Source organism: Fomitopsis serialis (assembly GCF_022376445.1).
Source record: "Fomitopsis serialis strain Sig1Antser10 chromosome Unknown B0H18scaffold_5, whole genome shotgun sequence".
Taxonomy (NCBI): domain Eukaryota; kingdom Fungi; phylum Basidiomycota; class Agaricomycetes; order Polyporales; family Fomitopsidaceae; genus Fomitopsis; species Fomitopsis serialis.
In genome coordinates, this window is record NW_025954965.1 from 368,147 (window position 1) to 392,008 (window position 23,862).

A 23,862-nucleotide genomic window follows, 5' to 3' on the forward strand; every position below is an offset into this window, starting at 1 on the left:
GTACATAAGACAAATCGACAATGAGTGTACACAGCCACATGACGAGAGAATCGCTGCCTATCGATATGGTAGTTTATGCATGAACACGTAGGGAGAGTTAGGTAGATTAGGGTTTGTTCTTCTTGCTCTTGCTCTTTGGTTTGATCTCCAGGGGAGCAACAGGTTCAGCTTCGGGTACTTCAGATTTAGCATCTTCGTCATCATCATAGACAAATTTCTTCACGACGACATCCTCGCGCACGATATTGATCAAAGGGGCGCCAGCGTCCAGCACATTGCCCAAGGTGTCGAGACGTAAGGTCTGTCTGCTATCTCAGCAACCTTATCACTTTTCAGAGCGGAATGTCCTGCTGACCTTGGCCGTAGGGGCTAGGCAGCCCTTCTTCGCAGCCTCGGAGCTGGCTGGTTTCTTCGGCTTCGACGAGATTTCATCGAGGTAGACACTGGTCGCGAGCCCTCGGTCCCACTTGACCCTCTTGTCATCTTTGACCTTTACTTCGTGATCTAGCTTCTCACGTTTCGGCGGTCGCTCAGGTCGCGGAGGCGTCACGTAGTCCTCTTCGTCTCCAGGACCCCGTCGATGCCGCGCCGGAATACCGTCGTCATTCAGGGTGATAGTGCTCACATCACCGAGGTCGACAGACATGTCGGCCTGAGACTCGCTCGCATCAACCCCTTCCGATGACCGCCTCGCTCTGCGCTCAGCACGTTCATGCCTCTGCTGCGCCTTGATCTCTCGCTGCTTCTCCAGTATCGTCCTCACTTTCGTAGTAGGACTGCCAGGCCTCTTTCCTTCTTTGTGGATGACCTCCGTCTTCAGCGACACCACCTGCTGTTGATTCTTCTGGGTATTAGACGACGTGAGCGCTCTAAGAGCCATAGCTGTCATCCCAGCAAAGGCGCTTGTATCACTGAGGAGTGGACGTTTCCGCCGAACGTTGAGAGGGCGGACAGGAGCGGCGTTGACAACACCGAAGACATCCGTTGTAGGATTGGCGACCGTTCTGCGCGAGCGACTTGAGCGACGGGTACCGTTTGACCGAGTCTCAGACTCTGTTTCCGCACTATACACAGGTGGCGACAAAGGTGGTGGTTGAGGGGCGGCCGGGGCGTGGCTGGCTGGAGGGACTGTTGGGGATGCAGCCTGCGGGCTAGATGACATAGGGGGTGGGCTGGAGATGACCTTGGGTGAGGTGTGTTCGGCTACGGGTGGAGGTGACACTGCAGGTTCGTCCACCACTGCTGGCGCGGCATTTACCCTCGCGGGCTTAGGTTCGCGAGGTGGTGGTTTCCAGTCTGCCACTTTGCGCATCCTGATCGGTCCCCTTGGCTTCTGAGGGCTGGGATATGGCGTCGGCTCAGCCGCAGGCGTACCAGCTGGCGGCGCGGCGCTTGTGCCAGCCTTGGACGACTGGCCAAACATCCCGGGCACGACCTTCCGGATTACGACGACGGGTTTAGCACCGGGTGGGGAAGCAAGCGACTTCTCCCCGTCCCGTTTCCTCTTCAGAGCTGAAACCCGTGAGCCTTCCGCAGCAGGAGGTTGTTGGGGGATTGCATGGGCCTTTGCCGTAGATCCTGGAGTGCCATAGCGGGGGGAGCTGCCATCAGAACTACTGCTGCTCCCCTGCCCACCCTGGAGCGCCTTGAACGGTCGTGTCTACAGATGCATATGTCAGTCGTGCAAATGACGGATTGAATGATAATACTCACCGCGCCACCGGCCGCCCCCAGGGCACGTCTCGGAACTATTGGCGGCTTAGACTCTTGAACCAGTGTGGGACTCGGCTCCTTCGGTTTTGGTCTAGCATATGGCTTGGCACCGATTCGCGGTATGCGACTGCTGGCGGATGACTGGCGCAAAGCAGATACATTTTTCACAGGACTTGGACCCGGGGGACTTCTCGACCGTACGCGCTCTTGTTGTGTCGCGCGATTCTCCTCTTCACCCTCATCGACTTCAGGAATGGGCGGGTGCACACGACTTGATGACGGAACAAGCGGATAAGGGAGTGGCGTAGCAGCATTGGTCCTGGGAGGGCTACTGCCCCCTGAAAATGGCCTTGCGAGGCTACTCGCCGACGGCCTGGTGGGTTCCGCCGACCTGCTCTGCTCGAAGAGAGGCCGGGAGACAGGCTCGACAGAGTTACTACGGGCTCGCTCCTTCAGGCTGGGTCGAACTGGCGACGAAGGCCGCATAGGAGCCTTGCCCTTCTCGGGCGACGGCACAGTCGACGGTGCGAATGCTTGCGAAAGAGGAACGCGCTTCGCGGGACTCCGATTCGGATCGTCAAGGGCCTGACGAGGACGCCTGAACACAGGTGTCCCTAGCAAGCCTACGCTCGAACCAGCTTTGGCGATCCCTCCTGTGAGCGTGGATTGCTTGGACGGAGAGAATGTTCCCTGCGCGATGGCCTCATGGATAGGGATTCGACGTGCGGGTGAGCGCGATGGTTCGGTGGTGGCGATGGGTGTGGCTGGAGGGATATCGGTTATGGATTGCGGTTCCGTTGCTTGACCACTAGGTTGTGGGGTTGAAAGAGGTTGCGACGGATCGAGACTTGTAGGAGTGGGTTGATGCATGCCATTCGGTACGATTGACGCTGTAGTTTGTACAGCTGTTGCCTGGTCCCCTGTGGATAAGCTGGAGCCATTGGGCATCAACTGCATTAGGAGCCCGGTTGAAGTTGGAGACAGGGACCCCAGCCGGCGACGTTGTTGTGTTTCCATATTCCGTCTGGCCTCTCTGCCAGGAGAGACCGGACGCTTCTCGTCTACTAGTTGCGTAATGTCCACGGGATTCACCGAGCTGCCGCCCACATTAGGGGATACATCTCGACTGCTACCCTTTTTCTTGACGCGTACTCCCAATGGTGGGAAAACAAGTGCAGGGGCCGGACTCGCCAAAGTAGACGATGAGCCCGCCTGATGGGGAGTTGGGACGCCGAGAAGGGTGGTCGGCTCCGTAATAGGACGTGGCCTGGCTGGACTAATGCTTGACCGTTTGCGCGAAGAGCGCCGGGCGGGGGTGTGAGGCTGTGGTACTGGTGAGGGTTCAATTACCTCTGGGACTGTTGCAGGAGCATCGGTGGTTGGGACGTCTAGCGCACGGGCCTCTGTCGGTACCCGTTCTTCTGGCTTTGATGAAGGTGCATCTACCGCAGGAGCATGATCGATCAGAGTATGAAGTACCTGCTCTTCGTCTTCGGCAGTGGGAGTCAAGGCATCCAATGCGGACAGCGTATCTTCTTGGTTCGACTGAGGTCCAATGGGTACGCTTGGCGGCGACAGCGAGAGCAGATCATCGACAGTCGTGGCTATGGATCTACGGGAAAGAGGAGATGTGGCCTCAGTAGATGTACGAAAGTCCGGTGTTCCGATGCGAGGGGTCACTGAGGGTGTGGAGAACGAGTCGAAGTTGATGAGGTCTGGTAGGGACGTGTTCGCCTCTCCGTCGCCCACTTGACGAGCAGGTGAAGGGGAGTCGGCATCAGAAGCAAGCATGGGCATCGGTTCATCTGCTTGTGTCAGGTCGATCAATATGTCGGGATTAGGCAGATGCGCTTCACCGTTCGGAGAGGGACTGGGAGGGGGCGATGGGTTGTCATGGGCGTGTAGAACCTTATTAGCTAGGACTAGTGATGGCTCTGCACCATAATGAGCTCGCATCAGTGCTGCAACCAATGCGCGCTCACCATCCTGTAACATGTCCTCCTCAGAAGATGAGCCCGCCCGTTCTGCCAACTTTGTCGGTGTCGACTGGTGGACACGCTCATTCACATGCGTATGCTCTCTGGCTCGCGCCGACGAGAGTCTTGTAGATTTTCGCACAGGTGTCTTGAGTCTTGAGGTAGACGCGAACTTCTGTTCAGGCGATTGGAGAGGCCCGAAATAGATCTTCGCGGACTCGGTGTTGACTGCGTCCGCATCGTCACTGGAGGCCGAATTGAGGGAATTCATATCGCCCATATCTATCAACACGTCGTTGGACATGCCGGGCGCAGGTCAGGAAGACGCGAGGTGGGAGGCGCGAGGGCGGGTGGATGAGAGAGGCGTGTTAGGAGGAAGGCCGGTAGGGCGTGGAGCGGAACGTTGGTCGCGTTTGAGCCACGTGATCGAGCATTCACGCGACGCGTTGTTGTTTCACTTATCCGCGCTTGCCGATTGCCGATCCGAGTCGTATGCCGAATCAGCCACAGCAACTCGCGCGCGATCCACCTCACACTGTAACAGCCATGACAAAAACATGTTCAGCATGCAGGTGAGAGCTACTTTGCGCCAGGTGCCTAGATTATCTGTCCCACTCATAGTCCAATTATAACTAGAAGCCGTAAAGTGGTATGTTATCGCCGCACCAGCCGTAGGCACGACGTTAGTACGTTACCTGACGTCCAAGGCCATCCTGTGATAGCGATGCGACGGCATTACGCCAGTGTGTGGGCCATGCTCAAAGGCACGTCGGCCTATTAAATGCGTCTACGTAGACAAGCCTGCGACCCAACCCAAAGGCCCCTTGCTTCAGAAAGGGAACGCGTGCATTGCCTGCCGGTGCGTTATCCAGCATGCCTGGCACCAACAATGTACTGATACCTCACTTTTCTCATGCTACATTCAGGCGGAAGAAGAAGGTCGAGGCATCGTCATTATGTGCTAAGTCACTCTGACCTATCTTTGAACAGAGATGTGACGCCAAGCGGCCCTATTGCACGACTTGCGAAGTGGCCGGAAAGCAACAAGAGTGTTTGTACGAAGAGAACGTCCAGCACCATCTGACTGAGGCTCTCATCGCTCGTACACTAGAGCTTGAGAATCGCCTGGCTGTCTATGAAGGGCAATCTCAGACGTCGTCTCCAGAGCAGTCAGGTATGTTTACGGGCCTGATAACATACGTCTTTTTTCAACACCAATGCTTACAGGCAGAACATCTCAAGCCGATGACCCCTCGTCTCTGTCCGTGCTCCCGTCCTCACCACTCCCATTAGCTCTAGACGGCAGTAGCACACTCGACATCACGTTTCCAGGTGCTATATCGAATTTAGGAGCATCCTATACACCTGATCTAATCGAACAATTCATGTCATCAGAAGGAAGTACCCCATCTTCAACGGCCTCCTCCAGTCGCTCTACACTAATATCCTCGCAGGATTTGACTGACTAGTGAGTAACTGCGTGCATACATGATTGGACGCTCACAGATGATCTTCCAGCCGGGCAACTTTCCTCGCTCACCATTGCCAGCTCGGTATCAGCTTGACCGAGCAGAGGCTACAAGCTATCATGAATGGGGACATGTCCGGAACGTACATCCATCCGGTGCTTGTTCACGTCGCGCAAGTCATCGGGTGTCGCTTCTGGCAGGTCCAACGTCGAATCGTCATAAACAGCTCAGTAGAGACCACCTTACTGCAGCATGTCGAGCAAGCTATGAGTGACACACCGGCCCCAGTAACACGGCTGCAGGTACATTGTATACTGGCCATTTACTTCCTCCTCAAGCGACAGATGCGCGAACGCCGGGAGCAGCTCATGAAAGCCGCACAGGTCACCTTACACAATAATATCAGGTTCGACACCCATACGGCGGAGGCATTTGCGTCCCTCGAGAACACCATCGACGAAGCCCATGAACAAATATGCGCTTTGAGCCAGTTCATGTACCTCGACAAAGCTGCCGCGATCGTCCTCAATGATCCCTCACTGCTGACTTCCGACTATGACCAACAACTCAACATGCTGCCGGTAATGATCTGCTCTTCTTGCTGAGAATCACGCCCTGACTCCCTGGTCAGTACATGTTCCCGATCATGACCAAGAGCAACCTAGTCGTCATCCGTGCCAGAAGTATTGCACTCCTCCAGGAAAGTCACAGGCTTGCAGTCAGGTGGACCGAGATCATGATGAACATGGGGGCATTCGATCCGCAGGCCACGCTCAATGACCAAACGAAGTGGTACGACGATTACTGGGAGCTAATGGAGAACGTGCTGGAGCACATCTCGACGCTCACCGTCAGCACGCTGAAGTCGAGCTTTGGTGGCCAGAGAGAGCTGGCGCTGGCGCTGAAGATGTGCACGATCGTATCGTTGACGGCGGCGGCGGAGTTGCATCGACTGTTGGCGGGCCACCATCCAGACTCGCGGACCAAGTGTCTGAACACCGCCCTTGAGATCATCAGCGTATGTGATCCCTCTACATACACATGCAAGGTTGTAGCTGACCGTATCTCAGATCACAAAGGAGCTGCGCGACGATGATTACCACTTCTTGGACCCCATATTAGGCGTATGTGTCGTCATGATCCTATGGGCGAGTCTGACGTATTCTATGCAGACATGTTGGTCTATGATTGCTGCTCTGCTCGATCAACAACGACCATATGTCGAAGAGCAATCACAATTGAAGGCGTCCTACGACATAATCCTCAGCTCTGCGAACAAGCTTGGGCTCGCATTGCCGTACATGGGTATGTACCGCAGTACCAGTGTCACCGCCACGGAAGCTGACATGGTGAACAGAGCATTCGCTCGTCACGATCAAAAACGTCGCGCCCTCAGACAATGAGGGTCGGAGTCAATCATTTTGACACTGCCGTCAACGTGTCGTCATATCACAAGGCTGGAAATGTTCGTGATCGTAGATTTGTTTGTTCACCTGGGCACTCTGTAGGTTATTGCGACAGTCCTTTTCATTGCGTCTGTTAATCGCCGGCCGTATACAAACCTCCGTGTGGTACTGTATTGTAGTGTGTATGTAGCGTGCCTAATTGCGCAATGAGACATGTGGTTCTGTAGTCATTAACGGATGTCGAGGTGGTGTATATCAGATCTCCTTGGTTAGCCTTGGACAAGATGCTCGTTTGATGCCGGGACTTTTATCAAGAACAAGTTGACTCGAAGTTGGCAGGCCCTCTCATGCATCTTCGATCGTATGGCCAGAAGGTGCAACATAGCATCATGGCCCAAATATGTCGTCGATCTCGTCCCGTTTCTTTTTCTTCACTTTCTTGTGTTGTGTCTCGCCCGTGCCCTTCCGCTTCACCACGGTGTGAACAGGCTCGCCAATCGAAGAGGTACGGCTTTCGCGAGCAACGTTGGTCCGCACGGAAGTAACTACAGCAAAGCAGTTATTCAACAAGATAAGCAACCGGACACGTATTAGCATTCTTACCGATTTTGCTGGAGACCATGTTAAGGTCTTCTAGCAGAGAAGGCGTAGGATCAGAGGGTGCGGAATCTACTGGCAGCACAGACGGCAGAGGGGACTCGTTGGCCGAAGTTGTCGTATGTCGCACCAAGACACTCCCAATATCGACATCTTCGTCGACCAGAACAACGCGATCTGGAGTGTAGCGCGATTGTTCCACCTGAATGTCAGAAGCGATGGGTATGATCTGTGGCGGAGGCTGATGCGAAGGGAAGAGCTTGCCACTGCGGGCTAGTTCTGGCTGACGGAGAGCATGAGTCCAAGTTCACTGACCCTACTCGAAGGACTCACGTCGAGATTTTGCAATAAGCGACAGCAAGCATCTTGAGTAAGTTTCATGCACGATTGAACCTCATTGAGCAATTCACTCAGTCTGGAGGTTATGGCGGCTAGCGTCAGGATAAGCTGCAGGAAGGCGGCTGTCTGCATCACCAGAGTGAAGGAGCTAATGCGAAAGGGTCAGTAGGGCATTTTCAGGGGGGCACGTCTTCCCTCACTGATATGCTGATGAGAACCGATCTTGAGCCTGTCGAACCAAGTTACTGAGGAACGGACCGACGAGACACGGCGTATAACTACCTTCTCAAGCAGTAAACACCCCTCTGAACATCGCCGCAGAACGAACGTTACCAGACTTGCATCAGGAGCGTGCGTCCAGGGCCCTTTGAGGAGTTTTGAACTACATTGACATGAACTTGACCGGATGGTAAGAGTGCTGAATCCCTTACTTCTGTAGGGCGGCTTCTCCCCAAAATGCAACTCGCATTGTCTCAACGAGTCCATACAATTGCATCTCCTCTACCCGTGTACCATAGCGCCTGATTTCTACAACGCTCCTCCAAAACAGTTCTGTGCGATGCTGGTTCTTGCCTTTGTAGTACAACCTCTCGAGGACTTGCAGTTCGAGCGCATGAGATGCGAGAGCTGTCTGCAGACGTCTGGTGCAGGTCTTGAGCTGCTTGAGGACACCGTTGATGTCAGACTGAGCCGTCGAGCCAAGAGATGCTTTCGGAAGGTAAGCTACTGGCGGAGGGAGTGCGACGCGCCGAGCCATTTCGGCGGTGGTGGTGGACCGGGGCGAAGGAGTCGATCATTGACATTGGCTGTTGGGCGTCTCTCCTGAGATGATCTCAGCCCCGCGGCCTGGGACGCTCACGCTCGACACCAGTGCCCTGCACCAACGCGACTCTTCGGCGAAGCTAACGAGGCTGTACTCCGTCTGGTCTTCGTCCGACGCGACATAACGAAACTGGACATCTGCACTTGACACGAACCACCGGGGAGCGGCAAGTAGGCTCGGGGCGATACTTAGCTGGACCAGCACACCATGAGCGGACAGGGTGCCCAAGATGCCAAGTTCTTTCAAAGGGGCAAGATCCAAGTGAGTAGATGCATAACATACTTGGCGCAAAGTTACACATGTATGTGTGAATGTAGGAGTTCCGCGCCGAGTTGCAGGCGGCGGAGACTAAGGACAAGAAATTCACGAAACGGAAGACCGTTCTCAAGAAGATAGTTGCTAACATTACAATGGGCAATGACAGTACGTCGCATGTCTATGTATCTGTTGAAAATTCCTGAACTATCGTGTGCGTTAGTGTCACCACTGTTCAACGACGTGATCCAATGCCTAAGCATACCTTCCCTTGAGATCAAGAAGAGTACGTTTCCATGTACGCCTCTCCGAGAGTTCTGAGAGATCTTCATTGCAACAGTGGTATATCTCTTCCTGGTATGCTACGGCAGATCCAAGGCCGACCAAATACGCCTCGTGATGCCAAGCTTCCTCCAGGTGAGCACCTCCTACCAACTATGTTCGGTCCGGCTGAGACGGTCTAGGACTGTGAAGACCGGAATCCTTTGATCCGTGCCCTCGCAATTCGAACGATGTCATACATACCCGCTCCCATTGTCGTAGAAGAGCTCGAAGACCCGCTACGGCATGCTCTCAAGGACCGCGATCCATACGTCCGCAAGACCGCCGCCATCTGCGTGGCGAAGCTGTACAACGCCGACCCACGGAAATGCGAACGCAATGGCTTCGTGGAGCTGCTCCGTGACCTCCTTCTGGATACCAATGCTACCGTCGTGGCAAATGCTGTCGCTGCATTGACCGAGATCGGTGACCGGCAAGATGGCGTTATCTTCAAGTTAAACTTGACAGTTGCGAATAAACTCCTAGCAGCACTGGGTGAAAGCTCAGAGTGTGTATGGTCCATTCGGTACGACTGGTCTAAATGCTGATTACCTCACCTGTCAGATGGGGACAAATCTACATCCTTGACTCACTACTGCGATATGTACCCGAGAAGCATGAGGACGCTGAACTGATGGCTGAACGAGTTATCGTCCAGCTACAACACGCTAACTCCGCTGTCGTTCTAACTACCATCAAAGTTCTACTATATCTCATGAACTACATGGAGAACCGACGCTTGATGGACTACATCTGCAAGAAGATGGGACCGCCATTAGGTCAGCTGGTTCAGTCTCTCGCCCATCCCCCGATTACTCATTATTTTCTAGTGACACTACTATCATCTGGTCCTGAGGTGCAATACGTAGCACTACGGAACATACTGCTCATCATTCAACGACGACCACAAGTGCTCAAGAACGACGTGAAGGTGTTCTTCTGCAAGTATAATGATCCAATATACGTCAAGCTTGCCAAGCTCGAGATCATGTATCGTCTCGCAAGAGAAGAGAACGCCCGTGAGGTGCTCGCAGAGCTTCAAGAGTGAGGCCTCGCTACCGTCGTTCATAAGCTTACTGGAAGCTCATATACACACCAGGTACGCATCAGAGGTCGACGTCGACTTCGTGCGCAAAGCAGTGCGCTCAATAGGCCGGCTCGCTATCAAGGTGCAACCAGCAGCAGACGACTGCATCAAGGCGCTCCTCGAGCTCATCGAGACGAAGGTGACGTACGTCGTGCAGGAGGCCGTGATCGTCATCAAGGACGTCTTCCGGCGGTATCCTGGGCGGTACGAGGGCATCATCCCCACGCTCTGCGCGAACCTCGACGCGCTCGACGAGCCCGAGAGCAAGGCAGCCATGATCTGGATAGTGGGGCAGTTCGCGGACCGCATAGAGAACGCGGACGAACTGATGGACGACCTCACGTACACCTTCCTCGAGGAGCCGACTGAGGTCCAGCTCGCGCTCCTCTCCGCTGCGGTGAAGCTCTTCATATACAAGTCCCAGAGTGACACGACGAAGGCGCTCGTGCACAAGGTGTTGAAGTGGGCGACAGAAGAGGTCGATAACCCTGACCTCCGCGATAGAGGGTTCATGTACTGGAGGTTGCTGGCGCTCAGCCCGTCGGGGGCGAGTGAGGTCATCCTCGCGGAGAAGCCCGCGATCACGACGGACGCGGATCGTATGGACCGCGGTGCGCTCGACCAGCTGCTCCTGCACACCGGGACGCTTGGTAGTATATACCATAAGAACCCGGAGGTACGTCAGTTCCACAGTCCCTCAGCCTCGGACTCACTTTTCTGAACGCCCCGTATACTAGACCTTCATCCGAGGCGCAACTGGCAAAGCGCTCACCGACAGCCCAGCCCTCAACCCCCTCTCGCGGCAAGTCCTCGTCCCCGTCGCGCGCACGCACCTCCTCCCCCCAGCCAGCATCCGCGTGGCTGGCCCCGTCGACCCGCGCGTGGCCAACCCGCCCTCGCCCGTCCCGCCGCCCCGGCAGAACGGCGCGTCCCTCCCCGCGACGGCGCTCTCGCCGTCCGCATCGCAGGCGTCGACGACGTCAGTGCCGCTCGCGACGCAGGACCTTCTGGGGGCGACGAGGACGGCGAGGGGAGGGCGAGACGGAGGACAACGACCACGACCACGAGGACCTCGTGCGCGCGGAGGCGGTCGCGCCCGCGAGCGACCCGTACGCTGCGCTCGACAATGCGTTTGGAGGCTACGTCTCGGATGGGCCGAGGCCGCAGCACAACGGGGATGCGAATGACGACTTGTTGTTCTGACCCGCCTGGAGGTATGCTTAGGTGGCGATGAAGGAGGTTGTGTGAGGAACGCTGACGGCCGCAGACGCGCGTGTGTATGTACATTCTCCCCCATGAATTAGGCTTAGTGCTTGTGTTAATGACGAACATGTGTTATACGAGGACGACTTGACCTGACTCGAGAGAGCAGACTCACCGCGGACATGTCGAGAATGAAAGACACAGACGAGTTCCCCGAGAATCCCCCGCAGTACTGACACTTGACTGACACCGTCACGAAGTGTGAGGCTTGTTTATGAAGTAGTGCATGCTAATTCAAATGCTGGATACAAACAGTAGTTGCACTAATATACATGCACCGAGATGCATTACATGATGGTCATTAATTGAATCAAACGGCGATCGTACAGTATTATCATCAATGCGGGGCCAGTGGCGAATCTTAGACTCGAAACAACATATCACACGCGAGGACGGTTTTTCGTGCATACAGTCCCGCGAAGCACCGTACACGCGCGCGATCGTTCGTATTTCGTGGTATGCCGAGAAGAGGCCCATGGGCGCTGCACGCAAGCGCGTGCGCTCACGACGAGAGCTTTAAAGCAACGACGCCCTTAGACCCGGTTCGCCGCCGCTGCGCCGCCTGATGCTGCCGCCACGCCGTTCGCAGTCGCAGGTCCCGCACCCGCACCAGGGCCCACACCCGCACCAGTGCCCGCCGTCACGCCATTCGCTCCAGGGGCAGCCGCCATGCCTGGGCCGCCCGCACCTCCACCCGGGCCATACCCCGTATCAGTGTACTTGCCCGACCACAGCCCGAACGCGGCCATGTCGACGGAGCGGAGGCCGAAGAGGAAGAAGAACAGGAAGACGGGGCCGGCGAGGAGGTCGAGGATGCCGTACCAGATCATCTCGCCCGTGACGGAGATGACGTTCCCGCCCTCGGCGCACGCCCAGCAGATCGGGTAGAGCATGAGCAGGAGCGAGAAGTACGCGGCGGTGCGGATGTACCCGCTGCGCACCGCGCCGCCGCTGCGAAGGTCGAGCGCCGGCTGTAGCCGAGGAGGACGTGCCTGAGGGCGTGGGTGAGGTAAGTAAGGCCCGTGTGCTGGGTGGGGAGGGCGACGTACCAGATGTAGAACAGGGCGAGGAGGCCGAAGACGTAGAAGCCCCACTTGTAGCTCGTGGGGACGAGGGCGCCGACGAGCCCGCAGATGACCAACACCCAGCCCATGAAGACGGTGGTGAAGATGTCGGAGAGCGTGAGGCCGGTGGCAAGCAGCAGTCAAGAAGTAGAAGCGGGAGCGTGATGAACCATTGGATGTACCGGACATACTGGATTGTAAAGTATTAGTCTCGAAGATGATTAGTTACACCGGGCGATACTTGCGAAGATCTGACGGGTCGTGCCAGGTACACCGCCGCGGAGAAATTCCTCCGTCACAGGGGCAGCACCCAAATCGGATGCCATGGCGAAGTAGGCAATCGTCGCAGTGGTCAGGACGATGATGCCAATTTGGTGGAAGAGTCGTGTTCCCCGAGCCCTCTGCGACAAACAATTATCGTCTGCAGATGTGATGACTGCGAGGCAGGTAGCACATACGGTAAATGTCCAGCCAAGCATTGCGAGGTCACATAGGCCCATGATGGCGGTGACAGCCCATAGCCAGTCAGATCCACCAGGGGTGAGGTGGCGGGAGGCATTGGGCGGGTTGTTGTCGAGGGAAGAGCCAGCCATTGCGTGTCGTATGAGTCGTGAATTAGCAGGCGATTAGATTACGATGCGGAGGAAAGCTCCAACTGGAGGGTAGAAGACAACGAGGAATGCCGAAGGACAGCGGGGGATTATATGAAGGCAGGCAGACGACCGCTCCACAAGCAAGTACGATGACGGGCAGCCATCGACGTGCAGCGGCAGGAGGTGCTATCATGGGTGTCGTCAGAGGGGGCGTACGACGAGGATAGGATACATGCGCGGAAACTCTCGCGATGATTCGCGTTCGGTCGCCCGGAAAGGCAGCACGGAGGCAAACCGGAGCAGTGTGGCGGCACAGGCTTTGCCCGGCGCACTTGTTGAGGGAGATCTGGGCCTGCGTGTGGGCCCTCGGAGGTCGAGAGAGGCACATCTCGTATGTTTACTGCCTGAGTGGACGGTCGGGTGCTGGGGCAGCGCCATGGGTGTCGCGTGAGCACAGACATGATGATCTTGGAGATCTTGAGTGAATGAGTCTACCTCACCACCGCGATCACATGATACGCGTTTACGATCGAGAATTGCCTCCGTGTCTTCCTCTGTCGCCATCACGGTACTTTGACTGTACTTGTCCCCCCTCGTCGCATGGCGATCGGCACTCCCAGGACGCTCTGTGAGCTGTCCAGCGGCTGTCTGTTCGAGGGCCTGTGGTCAAAGTCCTTCCAGAACTGCGCTTCCTTCATGATGACAGCGCGCCACTTGCCGCGAACAGAGCGATGTTGCGCTCCGAACGACCAACTTCGATCTGGTGCTTAGGTCATTTCGACCCTCTTGCTAGCACGCTACCCTCACCACGCGCCGATAACTCAGCACAGTTCAAGCGGGCAGCCGATGGGCCCGAAGAGGATCCCGACGCGTTCGCTCACTGATTTGCGCACGCATCCGATATGGTATAAGGGTAATGTAAATTTCAAGGTGACCTCATCCTGATCCGTCTTCTGCCGTGCAGTCAATCGTCTCTTCCGGACTGAGTAGCTTCCTTCTGACTATTGCAGTCATGGAGCCTAAGGTACACTCGACCATGGGCATAAGATAACCTACGACATGTACCTCGTCATCGAGACCTAACGCACATGTCCGTACTCATACACTCCACTTGGCACTCACTATTCCTTCCTTTCTTCTTTCCAGGCCTCCGACAGCACTCCCGCGACCCTTACCGCCAGTACGTCGGCGCCTCCGATCCGACGATGAGCTTCGCCTGGTCAAGCGCCTTGAGGACCTCCTCGGGGAGCGGGCCCTTCTCCGAGTCCGCACAGTTCTGCTCGAGCTGCGCGCACTGCTCGCGCCGAGGATGACGCCGTCCGCGGGCGTCAGCGCGGAGTGGTGCTGGCACCACCGGAGCGCGATCTCCGTCAGGCGGAGGTTGTGCTTCTCCTGCAAGCGGTGCGCGTCTCAGGATCCGGTTTCGTACGCGCGGGAGAGGCAGAGCACGTACCGCGATGGGCTTGAGGTAGTTCAGGGCCTCGAAGTACCCGCCTTTGAGGTACCGCGCGCGGTACATCGCGCCCATCTTGCTGCTCGGATCGAACCGCCCGCCTTTCGGGGCGTCCGCGTCGGGCGCGGCTACCTTGCCTGCGAAGAGGCCACCGCTGTGCGCGCGTGCGTCAGCGAGACGGTGCGCTATCTGAAGGCAAGGACGGAGACGCACGCGAGGGGGTTGTAGATGACGATGCGCAGGCCGAACTTGCGGCAGCAGGGAACGAGCTCGGCTTCCATCTCGCGCGTGACGGCGTTGTACATCCTGTGTAATGGCAGAGGTGATCGTGAATTCATTGAGCCCAGCACGTCTACCGCAATAGAATAGAGACGTACGCCTGATATATCTTAGGCTGGACATAGCCCTTGGCCTTGCAGATACTGACGATCTCAGCGACCTGACGAAGGGCAATCGCAGTCAAGAAATCAGCTTTATTGGGTAGCTAAATGTGCCGCAGAGTATGCATACCTCCCAGCTTGCGTAGTTACTGAGACCAAAGATCTGGCTGCGGAGTACTCAGTCGGTCTGTCTAGTTGACCATGGGAGTACACACAATAGGCCCTGCTTGTAGAGCTCATTCACTTCGTGCAGTGTCTCCTCGAAGGGGACACTGCGGTCGGGGGCGTGTAGGTAGAGCACGCGGGCCTTGAGAGGCGTAAGGAGCTTGAGGGATGTTTGGAATATCGCGCGGAGCTTCTCAGGCGAGTGATCGCCGGGGTTGACTGGGAAAACTCTGTGAGAGCCGTCAGCGCTGGTCCTGGCAGAGCACAGCGGATGTGGATCAAACGTACTTGGTGTCGACCGTGACGTCGCTCGGGAGCTTCAATTGGGTAGCAGCTGGCGAAGCATGCAAGATGAGCAAGACGTATTCTGGACCTTGCAGGCGAAACGCACGCACAGACTCCGTCGTCCCTTCGGCGTACATCTCGCGGTGTCTAGTTCGCAATGGCCGTGCTTGAAAAAGACGTCGACGATCTCCTGACACTCGCCTGGATCGGATGTGCGGACGCCGTTCTTGCCAGCTTCCCCCATGGTCATAGTGCCCTAGCACACCACCGATAAGCACATTTCTCGAGCAAGCTCACCGCCAGTCAGCCGCTCACAAAGATCAGCGGTACGCGGGTCGACATCTTGGCAGAGTGTTTAGCGGCGGCGAGGTGCGATAGAGCAATGGAGGGTCGTAGAGAAGGCCTGCAGCTGAGGAGGATGCGCGCTGAGAGCCTGGGACTGAGAGACGAGAGCATGGATCATCTGCGGGTGCCCGTCGGCCCGCGCGTCCCCAAACGCGTCGGTCACGTGTGCGAGACACTGGCGGACGGGCGAACGACAGTGCCTGCCCGATATGGCAGGGCTGTGGCCTTTTCGGGCGATCGGGGTGGTACTTGGGTGGTACCCCGGTCTGTCGCCGCCGACTCTTCGGACTCCTTGCGCGCTTCCTCGCCTACCTCCGGCTCTCTCGCTCCACACTCCGCCCGCCCCCGCTCCCCCACGCCCCAGCCATGGCCGGCTCGAAGCGCAGCAAGCTCAAGAAAGCGCTCTCACCACCGTTCACAGCAAAGTCACCAGAATCCGAGCACTCCATGGACGACGATGCGCTCATGGACGACCTCATGTCCCAGCTCGACTCCAGAGACACAAACGTCCAGGCCGAGTCGGCCGCCGTACTGAACGAGATCAACATCAACAACGCTGCCGAGGCGCCCCCGCCGGCTGCGTCGCCGCCATCCCAAAAGCAGGATAGCAAGGCCAGGCATCGTGCCCGCATGGTGCGTCACCGTTGACGTCCGGATGCGTGTGGTTAGGTTTCTGACGTGGTGGTCTGATGCGGTGGTGTCCTGTGCAGGCCAGGAAGGCGGCCGCAGTAGCAGAGCAGCACGTTCCGAGCAACCCGGAGCAGGACGAACGGCTGCAGAGGGAGGCCGCGGAGGAGGAGCGAACGTCATGCGGATATGCGACGAGAACGGGCTTGAGATGTACGAGGTGCGCACTCCCTACACCTTCCCGATTCGAATGTGTAGCTCACCCGTCTCCCACCAGATTAACCCAGACGGACACTGTCTCTTCTCCGCCATCGCCGACCAACTCGCCCTCCTCCACATCCTCACACCAAAGCAGGCCACCTACGCCCACACCCGCGCCGCCGCCGCGGCCTACATGCTCGCGCACCCCGACACCTTCATGCCCTTCCTCCCCTGCGAGGGCGGCGAGGACGGCGTCGGCTCGACGAGCGACACCGGCATCATGAGCCCCGCCGCGTTCGAGCGATACTGCGCGACGATGCGCGACACGGGTGCGTGGGGCGGCGAGCCGGAGATCATGGCCTGTGCAGCGCGTACAAGATCACGATCAACGTTGTGGGCGTGCCCTCTGTCGTGCCCCATACCCCAGTCGACTCGCCTGGTGGCGGGGGGAAGGTGGCGTGGATCAGCTACCATAGGCGGATGTATGGGCTGGGAGAGGTGAGCCGTCTGCCCGCGTTGGGTCTGCCGTACTAAAAGACTCGCGCCTCAGCATTACAACTCACTGCGGCCGAAGCAAACCTTCTCTGAGACGGTCAAGTCTGTCTTTGCCATAGGTTCGCCACAGCGATGATCAACTACTTGGGTGGCCTTCAGAACGCTATAGAATCGGTCATTGACAGGAAGGGTCAAATTTGTATCTTCTATACGAACATTTTCACACTGTATCCATACTCATCACAGGTACCATACGAAATGTTCAGTACCTGTGTACCCATCTTCTTGATGCTATCATACCGAGGCCTGCCCATCTACATCTAATCGACTTTCTTGTGTGCACACAGCAGAAGACCTTCAGATATAATCGGAGGCAAATGACTGCAGAAACCCGTCCGATGCGCACGGAGATCCAATTTGCATTCATACAGAGGATCCGCGCCCTCATCTCATACAAATCTCATACACAGTAATTATCAATATATATGATAGTTTTACATTGAGCACCGCCGTCTTGCTCAACTCCCAGATTTAAGGGGGGTCGAACATCAGCCGCCTACAGCCTGCAGCTACGCCGCTCACTGGGGGGTGTTCGTGGTGGCCGGGAACTTGGGCCGGAAGAAGCCATGCGAGCCAAACCACCGGCCCTGGATCTACAGGCGGGGCATGAGCATTTCGTCCCTTATACAGCAATACCACAACGGCACATACCATGTGGTTCCAGTAGGCCCACGGGAAGAGATCCTTCTTGAGATGGTAGTAGATTCTTGACGGCGTCTTCTGGTCCCCGAGATATTCCGCAAAGCTCTCCTTGGGCTCCAAGCCGTACTTGAACTCGGCGAGCATGAGCTGGCCATAGCCTGTCAACAGCTGGAAGAGTGTGATCAGCCACCGGGAACACCCCGAGGAAGTCGCATGAGCTCACTGGGCAGCTTGTGTAGCCGTCATATGCAACGCCGAGGTCCTTGCCCGTCGAAACGACCGAGAACAGGTTCTCAGTCAGGATGGGCGCCTGAGCCGTAATGGCCGCAGCCGTCTTGCTCGTCGGCAGGCTCGAGCAGTCGCCAATCGCCCACACGTTCCCGTACTCGGGTTCGTATGCCTGAGCGTGCCCTTGTCGACGCTGACCCAGCCCGCCTCGTCCGCGAGCGGCGAGTTCTTGATCGCATCGAGCGGGCCCATCGGCGGCGAGACGTGCAGCAGGGTGTAGTCCACGTCCACGGTCGAGCCGTCGCCCTTCTTGAACGTCGCCTTGCGGTTGTCCGCGTCGACCGCGACGAGGTTGTGGCCAAAGAGCCCGCCGACGCCGCGCTGGATGCGCAGCTCGTTCAGCGCGTCTGAGTACTTCTTCACGCTGAACATCGACGGCATGCCCGTGTAGAAGTCGACGGAGATCTGGTCGCCCCGCCCGCTCTTCTGGTAGCGGTCCCACGCCATCCACATGATTTTCTGGGGCGCTGTCCCCGGGTGAGGTGATGTGCGGATGAAGTGAAGGTCAGCGGGGACGCACCTCCGGCGCACTTGATGACGCCTGCTGGCTGCGTGAAGATCGCCTTCCCGGAGCGCAGTGCGTCCACGTCGTGCCAGACCTTGTCGCAGGTGTCGTACGAGTAGATCGAGGACACACCCGAGGAGGAGTCCGCCAGGGCCTTGGGGAGCCCAGCGATGTTGTCCCAGTTAGTCTTCAGGCCCGTGGCGACCACGAGGGACTCGTAGGAGATGGTGCGGCCCGAAGCTGTGGTGATGGAGGAAGTCTTCGGAGTGAAGGACTGGACATTCTCGGGGATGTGGGCAAGGTGCGAAGGAACGAGGGACTTCAGCGGTTGGCGGGTCTCAGTTTTCTGCTTGAGGCCGGCGCCGACCAATGTCCAGCCGGGCTTAAATGTGATGTCCCTCAGCGCTGAGCTACCGTGCAAAACGATTTGCGACGCACCTGGTAGTAGTGGTACTCATTCGCATCTAGGATCGCAATGTCCCCCTCGTTCAAAGGTGTCCCCGCCGCCTTAAACCGGTTGAAGATCTGGTTCGCTACCGTGAGGCCCCCCGAGCCTGCGCAAAAAGCAATCCGAATGAGACTTGTCTCGGTCGCACGAGCACCAATACGAGGACATACCAGCGCCCACTACGACAATTTTGTATTTGTCCTTGCTATCCGAGCTCGCCCATCGGACTGACGAGACGACGGAGCGCGAGCCGAGCAGCGCTCTTTTCCGTGCAGCAAGCAACGCAGACGACATGATACACAAGTCAAGCAGAGGACAGGCTGGTCAGAAAGAAGACGGGTGACAGGCGCGAGGGCGGGCTGAAATGAGTGTGGGTATGCGTTCATCCCCGCCCGTACGGATGTCGCAATTTACATGTCACGGACCGGTGACGAATCAGAACGACCGGAGGCGGACGCGCCCCTGTTCTGAACGAACACTCCGGAACGACTGGGCGAGCCGGCTGCTCGATGCCATTTCGGATAGTGGGCACAGCTGTGGAGGTAGTAGGAGCACATTTCGAATGCTGGACGCGATCGTCGGATAAGTAACACTCTGTAACGGGCGGGTCACAGGCTGAGCGCTGAGCGCTGAGCGCTGAGGCCGAGGCCGTACGGTAAATAGGAAGACGCTGTTCGAGGTGGCGCGGATCGAGTCGAAGGCTACCTTGACGAAGTCCTCACCCTGTAGTAATTTACCACTCGTCTGGGACGGTCAAGTGTCTGCATGGAATCGGCGGAGACAAACAGGCGAAGTTTAAAGAGTCACGATACGCATACCGCGGCGGCGTTATTGCTCAGTCAGTCCGTATCATGCTACTTAGCTGAATATGTCGTTATTGACTCGAGCTCCAGCAGGCCGCGGGGCCGACAACCACATATTCAACGGTTATCAATAGAGTCACATCTGCAACTACAAATAGGTGGCCTATCCGTCATGGGTGGAACTTGAAACATCATTGAGAGAAGCCACCCCAAGGGCGCAAACTCACCTGATAGTACGTGCCACTAACCCAGCTCAATGGACACCCCGCCGCCCGGAAATTACTGAGATAAGATACTGTAGACAAGACCCTGCAGCGACATATGGAAGGCCAGAGTCATGAGGAGGCAAGCTAGCCGACTAGGATGGCATTCAATGGCGCATGCACACCTGAGTACCACAGCTCAACCATTAGTCTCGAAGCTTCCACGCTCGTATTAGCGACGGAGCGACCGATGGTGGTGATGCGTACAGATGACTTGGAAGACGTCGGAGACCCAGAGCAGCCAACCGGAACAGGTGCATGCCGCGGTACCAGCTAGAACAATCAAAGTACAACGCCCGCGGAGGATGCGCTGCAAAGGGCAAGTTGACAGACTTTAAGCCTCATGCCTAACACGCAGCAGGGGTGCGAGCATACCAGACGTGGGGCTTCTAGAATCCAGTATTCTGATTCTCCAAGTAGAGGCCTAGGTTCCGGAAGTGAGCGTCATGACAAAGATGCGCAGAGAGACCACCGCCTCGTGCACCTCTGTTGATCGAATAATGGGGGTTGCGGCGAGATGATGCTCTCGGCCACTGCAACATTCGGATTGGAGTGAGTCGCACCTAGCAGCGACTACAGAAGGAGCCGTGTGTCCGCCTGAACGAACCGTGCATCTTGCGAAGCCGTTGTGACATGGGCTTGCGCAAAGGTCAGTCACCAAAAGGCGCTGACTAGCTGTGTATAAGAACTGCCTCGAATTGGGATTGGCCCATGTCCACCTAGATCGTGCAACATCACACTGCAGTTCAAATTGACAACAAACCTATCGATGCACAGGAAAGTCATACTGTGAGTGGCGAATGGATTTCGCTGGGCAACGACGATGTCTGAATTGCCTTACCTAGTGTCATAGGCCCTTCTGGGACGGGAAAGACGAGAGTAATGCATAGACCATTCGGATATGCAATCCTAGTCACTAACGGATCATCCGATTTATACGTTGCAGTATGTCAACCTAGCCGCTGGCAGACCGGTATTTAGGAGGGTATAGACCTCGAAGGAAGCACAGCGCAAGTGCAGTCTGTAGACGTCGTCATAGATGGTCAAACCGTACGAATCATCGACACTCCAGGTTTAGACTCGGACGAGGGTGGCAAGGTCAAGGGAGATCTAATCCGACTGTTTCGTGAACTGTGAGTAGCTTACGTTCGCTAGTAGACTTACCTGCGCAAGAAAAAACAGCGCTGACGGCTTCTCCAGGTACAAGGGGCAACACGAGATCGTCGGAATCGTTTATATGCACGACATCAGCCAAAACCGCGTTGGCAAGTCTGTTGTGGAGAGCTTCGAATGGCTATTCGAGAAATGCGGGAAGGCTGCGATGCGGAACGTCGTCATTGCGACCAATATGTGGTGGACCGCGGATGATCCCGGCCGAATAGCAGAGGGAGGGGGCAGAGAAAGAGAGCTCCGCTGGGGAAATCCTTGCTACAAACCTGCGCTCGATCAGGGTGCCTCGCTCGTCCAACACAACAACACAGCGGAATCGGCCCTGCGCATATTACGGCAGTTGATGGGCAAGGAACCGTCGTCTTGAAATGTCAAAAGCCCGCTATCGACCGTGACGAGCAAGACAGACAAAGCGTGAGCACCGAGAGGACATACGTGAACTCGGTGTACAGCGAGAAGATCCGGAAGGAGACGGGGTGTGGTGGATGTTTCTCACTTCTGCGAAGAAATCGGCGGTAGATTCAGAGCGGCTCAGCAAGGAGAGACGGAGAGAAGCAGGGAGAGGTGTGGTATAGACGAAGGCAGACTCGTAGACAGCGTTGCGCTGGGTGGTGGCAGTAGTATTAGAGTTACCCGGTCCGGGTTGGGTCCGGGTACACAGACATTCTTACGTACGGTGTGAGCGGGCCGGTGCCGGCCCGCTCTCTTGCTCCCTTCCTCGACCGAGTCGGATTGCATGGCACCATCACGCCCACCAACATACTTATGCAATGCTCGTCCCTACTCAACTACGACGCCTGCCCTCTCCTAGTGCCTCCCTCGTTCGTGGTGTGAAACCGTTTACTGCCACAATTGCGAACGATCATGACGGCCCAACCGACGAGGACAACTTGAAGTCACTGGCAGCGACATTTCCATATGACTAGTCTGGTGACGGGAATTGCGCTCACCGTGGCAGCGAAAAACGGAGATGACAAGCATGTGGGTGCATCAACGTAACGCGACGCTCCTTTCTTCCGACGAGGATATAAACCGGCTAATGCTCGAGGGAACGCGTCGCGACTCTCTGTCAACCAGTCTGCCGCTGCTTGATCCTCGCATCACGGCCTGTAGCTATGGTGTTCCGGACGTGCCTCGCTACTCTCCTGTTTACCTATGTGGCTCTCGCAGCTTTGGATCCTTCAACCCGCTGCGTTGACGGCTGGGTCTCCGAGTCTCGCCCAACCGTCTGCGTCATTCCGTCGTCTTATGCGTCGTCGAACGCGACGGCGGACGATGGGCCTGCTATCCAAGCCGCTTTCACTAAGTGTGCGCAGGACTCTGTGATATTGTTTAACGAGGGTGTGAATTAGTGAGTACCGGATGGTATTGTGTTGCACAGCGGATTGACCAGCGCTTGGGCGCTCTACAGCAATGTGTTCAGCCCTATAACCGCGACGAACCTCAGTAACGTCGCTATCGTTGTACAAGGAAACCTACATCTGCCAAAAATATAACCTACGTGCAGTGAGCAGAAATCGCACTTTCTTCGTGACACCTCAGTGACAATATGAAGGTCCATCGTAAATGGCACGTCTTACGCCGCGGGTACGGGCTATTGGTTTACGTTTTCCGGCCCGCAAATCGACTTTGTCGGTAGCGATAACGTCACAACCGGTTGGATCTACTCGTATGGCCAGGCTTGGTGGGATGCAAACATCTACCCCGGCTCAGGTCTGGCAAATCGTCCGCACCTGATGAGTTTCAACACTACGAATGGTACGATCCAGTACTTCAAGTCGAGCAAGCCCATCGGTTGGAATGTCCAGCTTCTGGGGAGCAATATCACCGTCACGGACACGATCATCGACGCATATTCGACTTCGGGCAGCTTCCCCTTTAATACCGACGGCTTTGACGTTACGGCGACGGACGTGAAGATCTTGAACAGCGTGATCTACAATGGAGATGATGCGATCGCTGTGCAATCTGGCTCGCACAACGTTCTGTTCCAGGGCGGGACCATCGGCTATCAGACGCACGGCATGAGCATCGGTTCGCTCGGTCAGAATCAGGCGTCCTTTGCGTGAGTTGACGCGTCCCTACCTGTATGGACACAGTCCTGACATCTATTACCTTCGAAGCAACGTATCGAACATTCACTTTGACGACATCACCGTCGTCAATGGTGTCTATGCTTCTCGCTTCAAGTCTTGGATAGGCGGGCAAGGTCTCGTGCAGAACATTACCTGGTCCAACATCCGCGTCTACAACGTCACTTTCCCCATCTTCGTGACGCAGACGTACATCAACCAGGGCGGGGCGCAGACTCAGCTCGAAAACGGGACTGTCACCGATCGCCCGAACAACTCGACGGTGAACATGAACAACTTCACGTGGACGAACTTCACAGGTATGCTGCCTCGAATGACGCACGCGCTCATGATTTTGACGACTGCGCCCAGGTACTATCAACACTTTCCAGCCGGGCGACGGCAGCTGCGTGACGGATCCCTGCTGGTACAAGCGGGGCTCCCAAATTGACGCACACCGAGGCGATCATCGTCGAGTGCAACACGGACAGCTCGTGCCGGAATTTCCAAATGAGCAACATCAACGTGTATCCGCAGACCATGGCGCAGCCGACCGTGATCTGCATTGACGCGGAGGCGAACCTTAACCCTGAGTTGGGCTTTGTGTGCGCGAACGGCACGTACAGCCCAACACTGTAGTAGGGAAGTGGACATGAAAATGGGCGTATTTTATGGTTGACGTGACGGCAAAAATGAGCGGGGAATATCGCTATACATTGTGGGATCCACCACAACATCTCCATGTTGGCTCCTA

At 56.5% G+C, this 23,862-nt stretch overlaps 10 protein-coding genes across 10 annotated transcripts; 5 read left to right on the forward strand and 5 right to left on the reverse strand.

Moving 5' to 3' along the window:
- Positions 1–106: 106 nt before the first annotated feature.
- Positions 107–3,993, reverse strand: B0H18DRAFT_951323 (uncharacterized protein; the record flags this gene model as incomplete). The annotated part of the gene is made up of 4 exons (XM_048042018.1): positions 107–301; positions 356–1,660; positions 1,714–3,647; positions 3,696–3,993. 4 exons carry the CDS (start codon positions 3,991–3,993, stop codon positions 107–109), a joined length of 3,732 nt encoding a protein of 1,243 aa, XP_047898612.1.
- A 569-nt stretch (positions 3,994–4,562) lies between these two features.
- B0H18DRAFT_1114616 (uncharacterized protein) lies at positions 4,563–6,583 on the forward strand (the record flags this gene model as incomplete). Its single annotated transcript, XM_048033140.1, has 8 exons — positions 4,563–4,628; positions 4,680–4,863; positions 4,917–5,157; positions 5,208–5,739; positions 5,790–6,176; positions 6,229–6,282; positions 6,331–6,463; positions 6,516–6,583. The coding sequence occupies 8 exons, from the start codon at positions 4,563–4,565 to the stop codon at positions 6,581–6,583; spliced, it is 1,665 nt and encodes a 554-aa protein (XP_047898613.1).
- Positions 6,584–7,317: 734 nt separating this feature from the next.
- Positions 7,318–8,291, reverse strand: B0H18DRAFT_486926 (uncharacterized protein). Its single transcript, XM_048038264.1, has 5 exons — positions 7,932–8,291; positions 7,783–7,882; positions 7,701–7,729; positions 7,495–7,648; positions 7,318–7,440 (listed from the first exon to the last, which is right to left on the reverse strand). Exons 1-5 carry the CDS (start codon positions 8,255–8,257, stop codon positions 7,435–7,437), a joined length of 615 nt encoding a protein of 204 aa, XP_047898614.1. The 5' UTR covers positions 8,258–8,291; the 3' UTR covers positions 7,318–7,434.
- Positions 8,292–8,530: 239 nt separating this feature from the next.
- Positions 8,531–11,189, forward strand: B0H18DRAFT_869375 (Adaptor protein complex beta subunit; the record flags this gene model as incomplete). The annotated part of the gene is made up of 10 exons (XM_048040013.1): positions 8,531–8,584; positions 8,641–8,746; positions 8,802–8,864; positions 8,919–8,995; positions 9,043–9,407; positions 9,464–9,678; positions 9,730–9,943; positions 9,999–10,662; positions 10,724–10,969; positions 11,028–11,189. The coding sequence occupies 10 exons, from the start codon at positions 8,531–8,533 to the stop codon at positions 11,187–11,189; spliced, it is 2,166 nt and encodes a 721-aa protein (XP_047898615.1).
- A 194-nt stretch (positions 11,190–11,383) lies between these two features.
- On the reverse strand, positions 11,384–12,897 carry B0H18DRAFT_1181251 (uncharacterized protein). The gene is made up of 4 exons (XM_048035964.1): positions 12,772–12,897; positions 12,586–12,714; positions 12,299–12,523; positions 11,384–12,241 (listed from the first exon to the last, which is right to left on the reverse strand). Exons 1-4 carry the CDS (start codon positions 12,811–12,813, stop codon positions 11,783–11,785), a joined length of 855 nt encoding a protein of 284 aa, XP_047898616.1. The 5' UTR covers positions 12,814–12,897; the 3' UTR covers positions 11,384–11,782.
- A 969-nt stretch (positions 12,898–13,866) lies between these two features.
- B0H18DRAFT_978114 (Aldo/keto reductase) lies at positions 13,867–15,642 on the reverse strand. Its single transcript, XM_048044300.1, has 11 exons — positions 15,505–15,642; positions 15,368–15,445; positions 15,296–15,326; positions 15,193–15,238; positions 14,955–15,134; positions 14,870–14,906; positions 14,737–14,798; positions 14,573–14,665; positions 14,360–14,513; positions 14,221–14,298; positions 13,867–14,200 (listed from the first exon to the last, which is right to left on the reverse strand). Exons 1-11 carry the CDS (start codon positions 15,529–15,531, stop codon positions 14,078–14,080), a joined length of 909 nt encoding a protein of 302 aa, XP_047898617.1. The 5' UTR covers positions 15,532–15,642; the 3' UTR covers positions 13,867–14,077.
- A 258-nt stretch (positions 15,643–15,900) lies between these two features.
- Positions 15,901–16,896, forward strand: B0H18DRAFT_1114622 (uncharacterized protein; the record flags this gene model as incomplete). Its single annotated transcript, XM_048033141.1, has 4 exons — positions 15,901–16,167; positions 16,250–16,381; positions 16,439–16,695; positions 16,731–16,896. 4 exons carry the CDS (start codon positions 15,901–15,903, stop codon positions 16,894–16,896), a joined length of 822 nt encoding a protein of 273 aa, XP_047898618.1.
- Positions 16,897–17,435: 539 nt separating this feature from the next.
- On the reverse strand, positions 17,436–19,094 carry B0H18DRAFT_951329 (FAD/NAD-P-binding domain-containing protein; the record flags this gene model as incomplete). Its single annotated transcript, XM_048042019.1, has 7 exons — positions 17,436–17,510; positions 17,569–17,727; positions 17,783–17,959; positions 17,986–18,314; positions 18,368–18,734; positions 18,791–18,906; positions 18,971–19,094. 7 exons carry the CDS (start codon positions 19,092–19,094, stop codon positions 17,436–17,438), a joined length of 1,347 nt encoding a protein of 448 aa, XP_047898619.1.
- Positions 19,095–20,635: 1,541 nt separating this feature from the next.
- Positions 20,636–21,890, forward strand: B0H18DRAFT_1181273 (uncharacterized protein; the record flags this gene model as incomplete). The annotated part of the gene is made up of 4 exons (XM_048035965.1): positions 20,636–20,655; positions 20,712–20,811; positions 20,848–20,999; positions 21,067–21,890. 4 exons carry the CDS (start codon positions 20,636–20,638, stop codon positions 21,401–21,403), a joined length of 609 nt encoding a protein of 202 aa, XP_047898620.1. The 3' UTR covers positions 21,404–21,890.
- Positions 21,891–22,151: 261 nt separating this feature from the next.
- Positions 22,152–23,747, forward strand: B0H18DRAFT_1114625 (pectin lyase fold/virulence factor; the record flags this gene model as incomplete). The annotated part of the gene is made up of 5 exons (XM_048033142.1): positions 22,152–22,342; positions 22,592–23,101; positions 23,160–23,428; positions 23,481–23,518; positions 23,571–23,747. 5 exons carry the CDS (start codon positions 22,152–22,154, stop codon positions 23,745–23,747), a joined length of 1,185 nt encoding a protein of 394 aa, XP_047898621.1.
- Between the last annotated feature and the right edge of the window lie 115 nt (positions 23,748–23,862).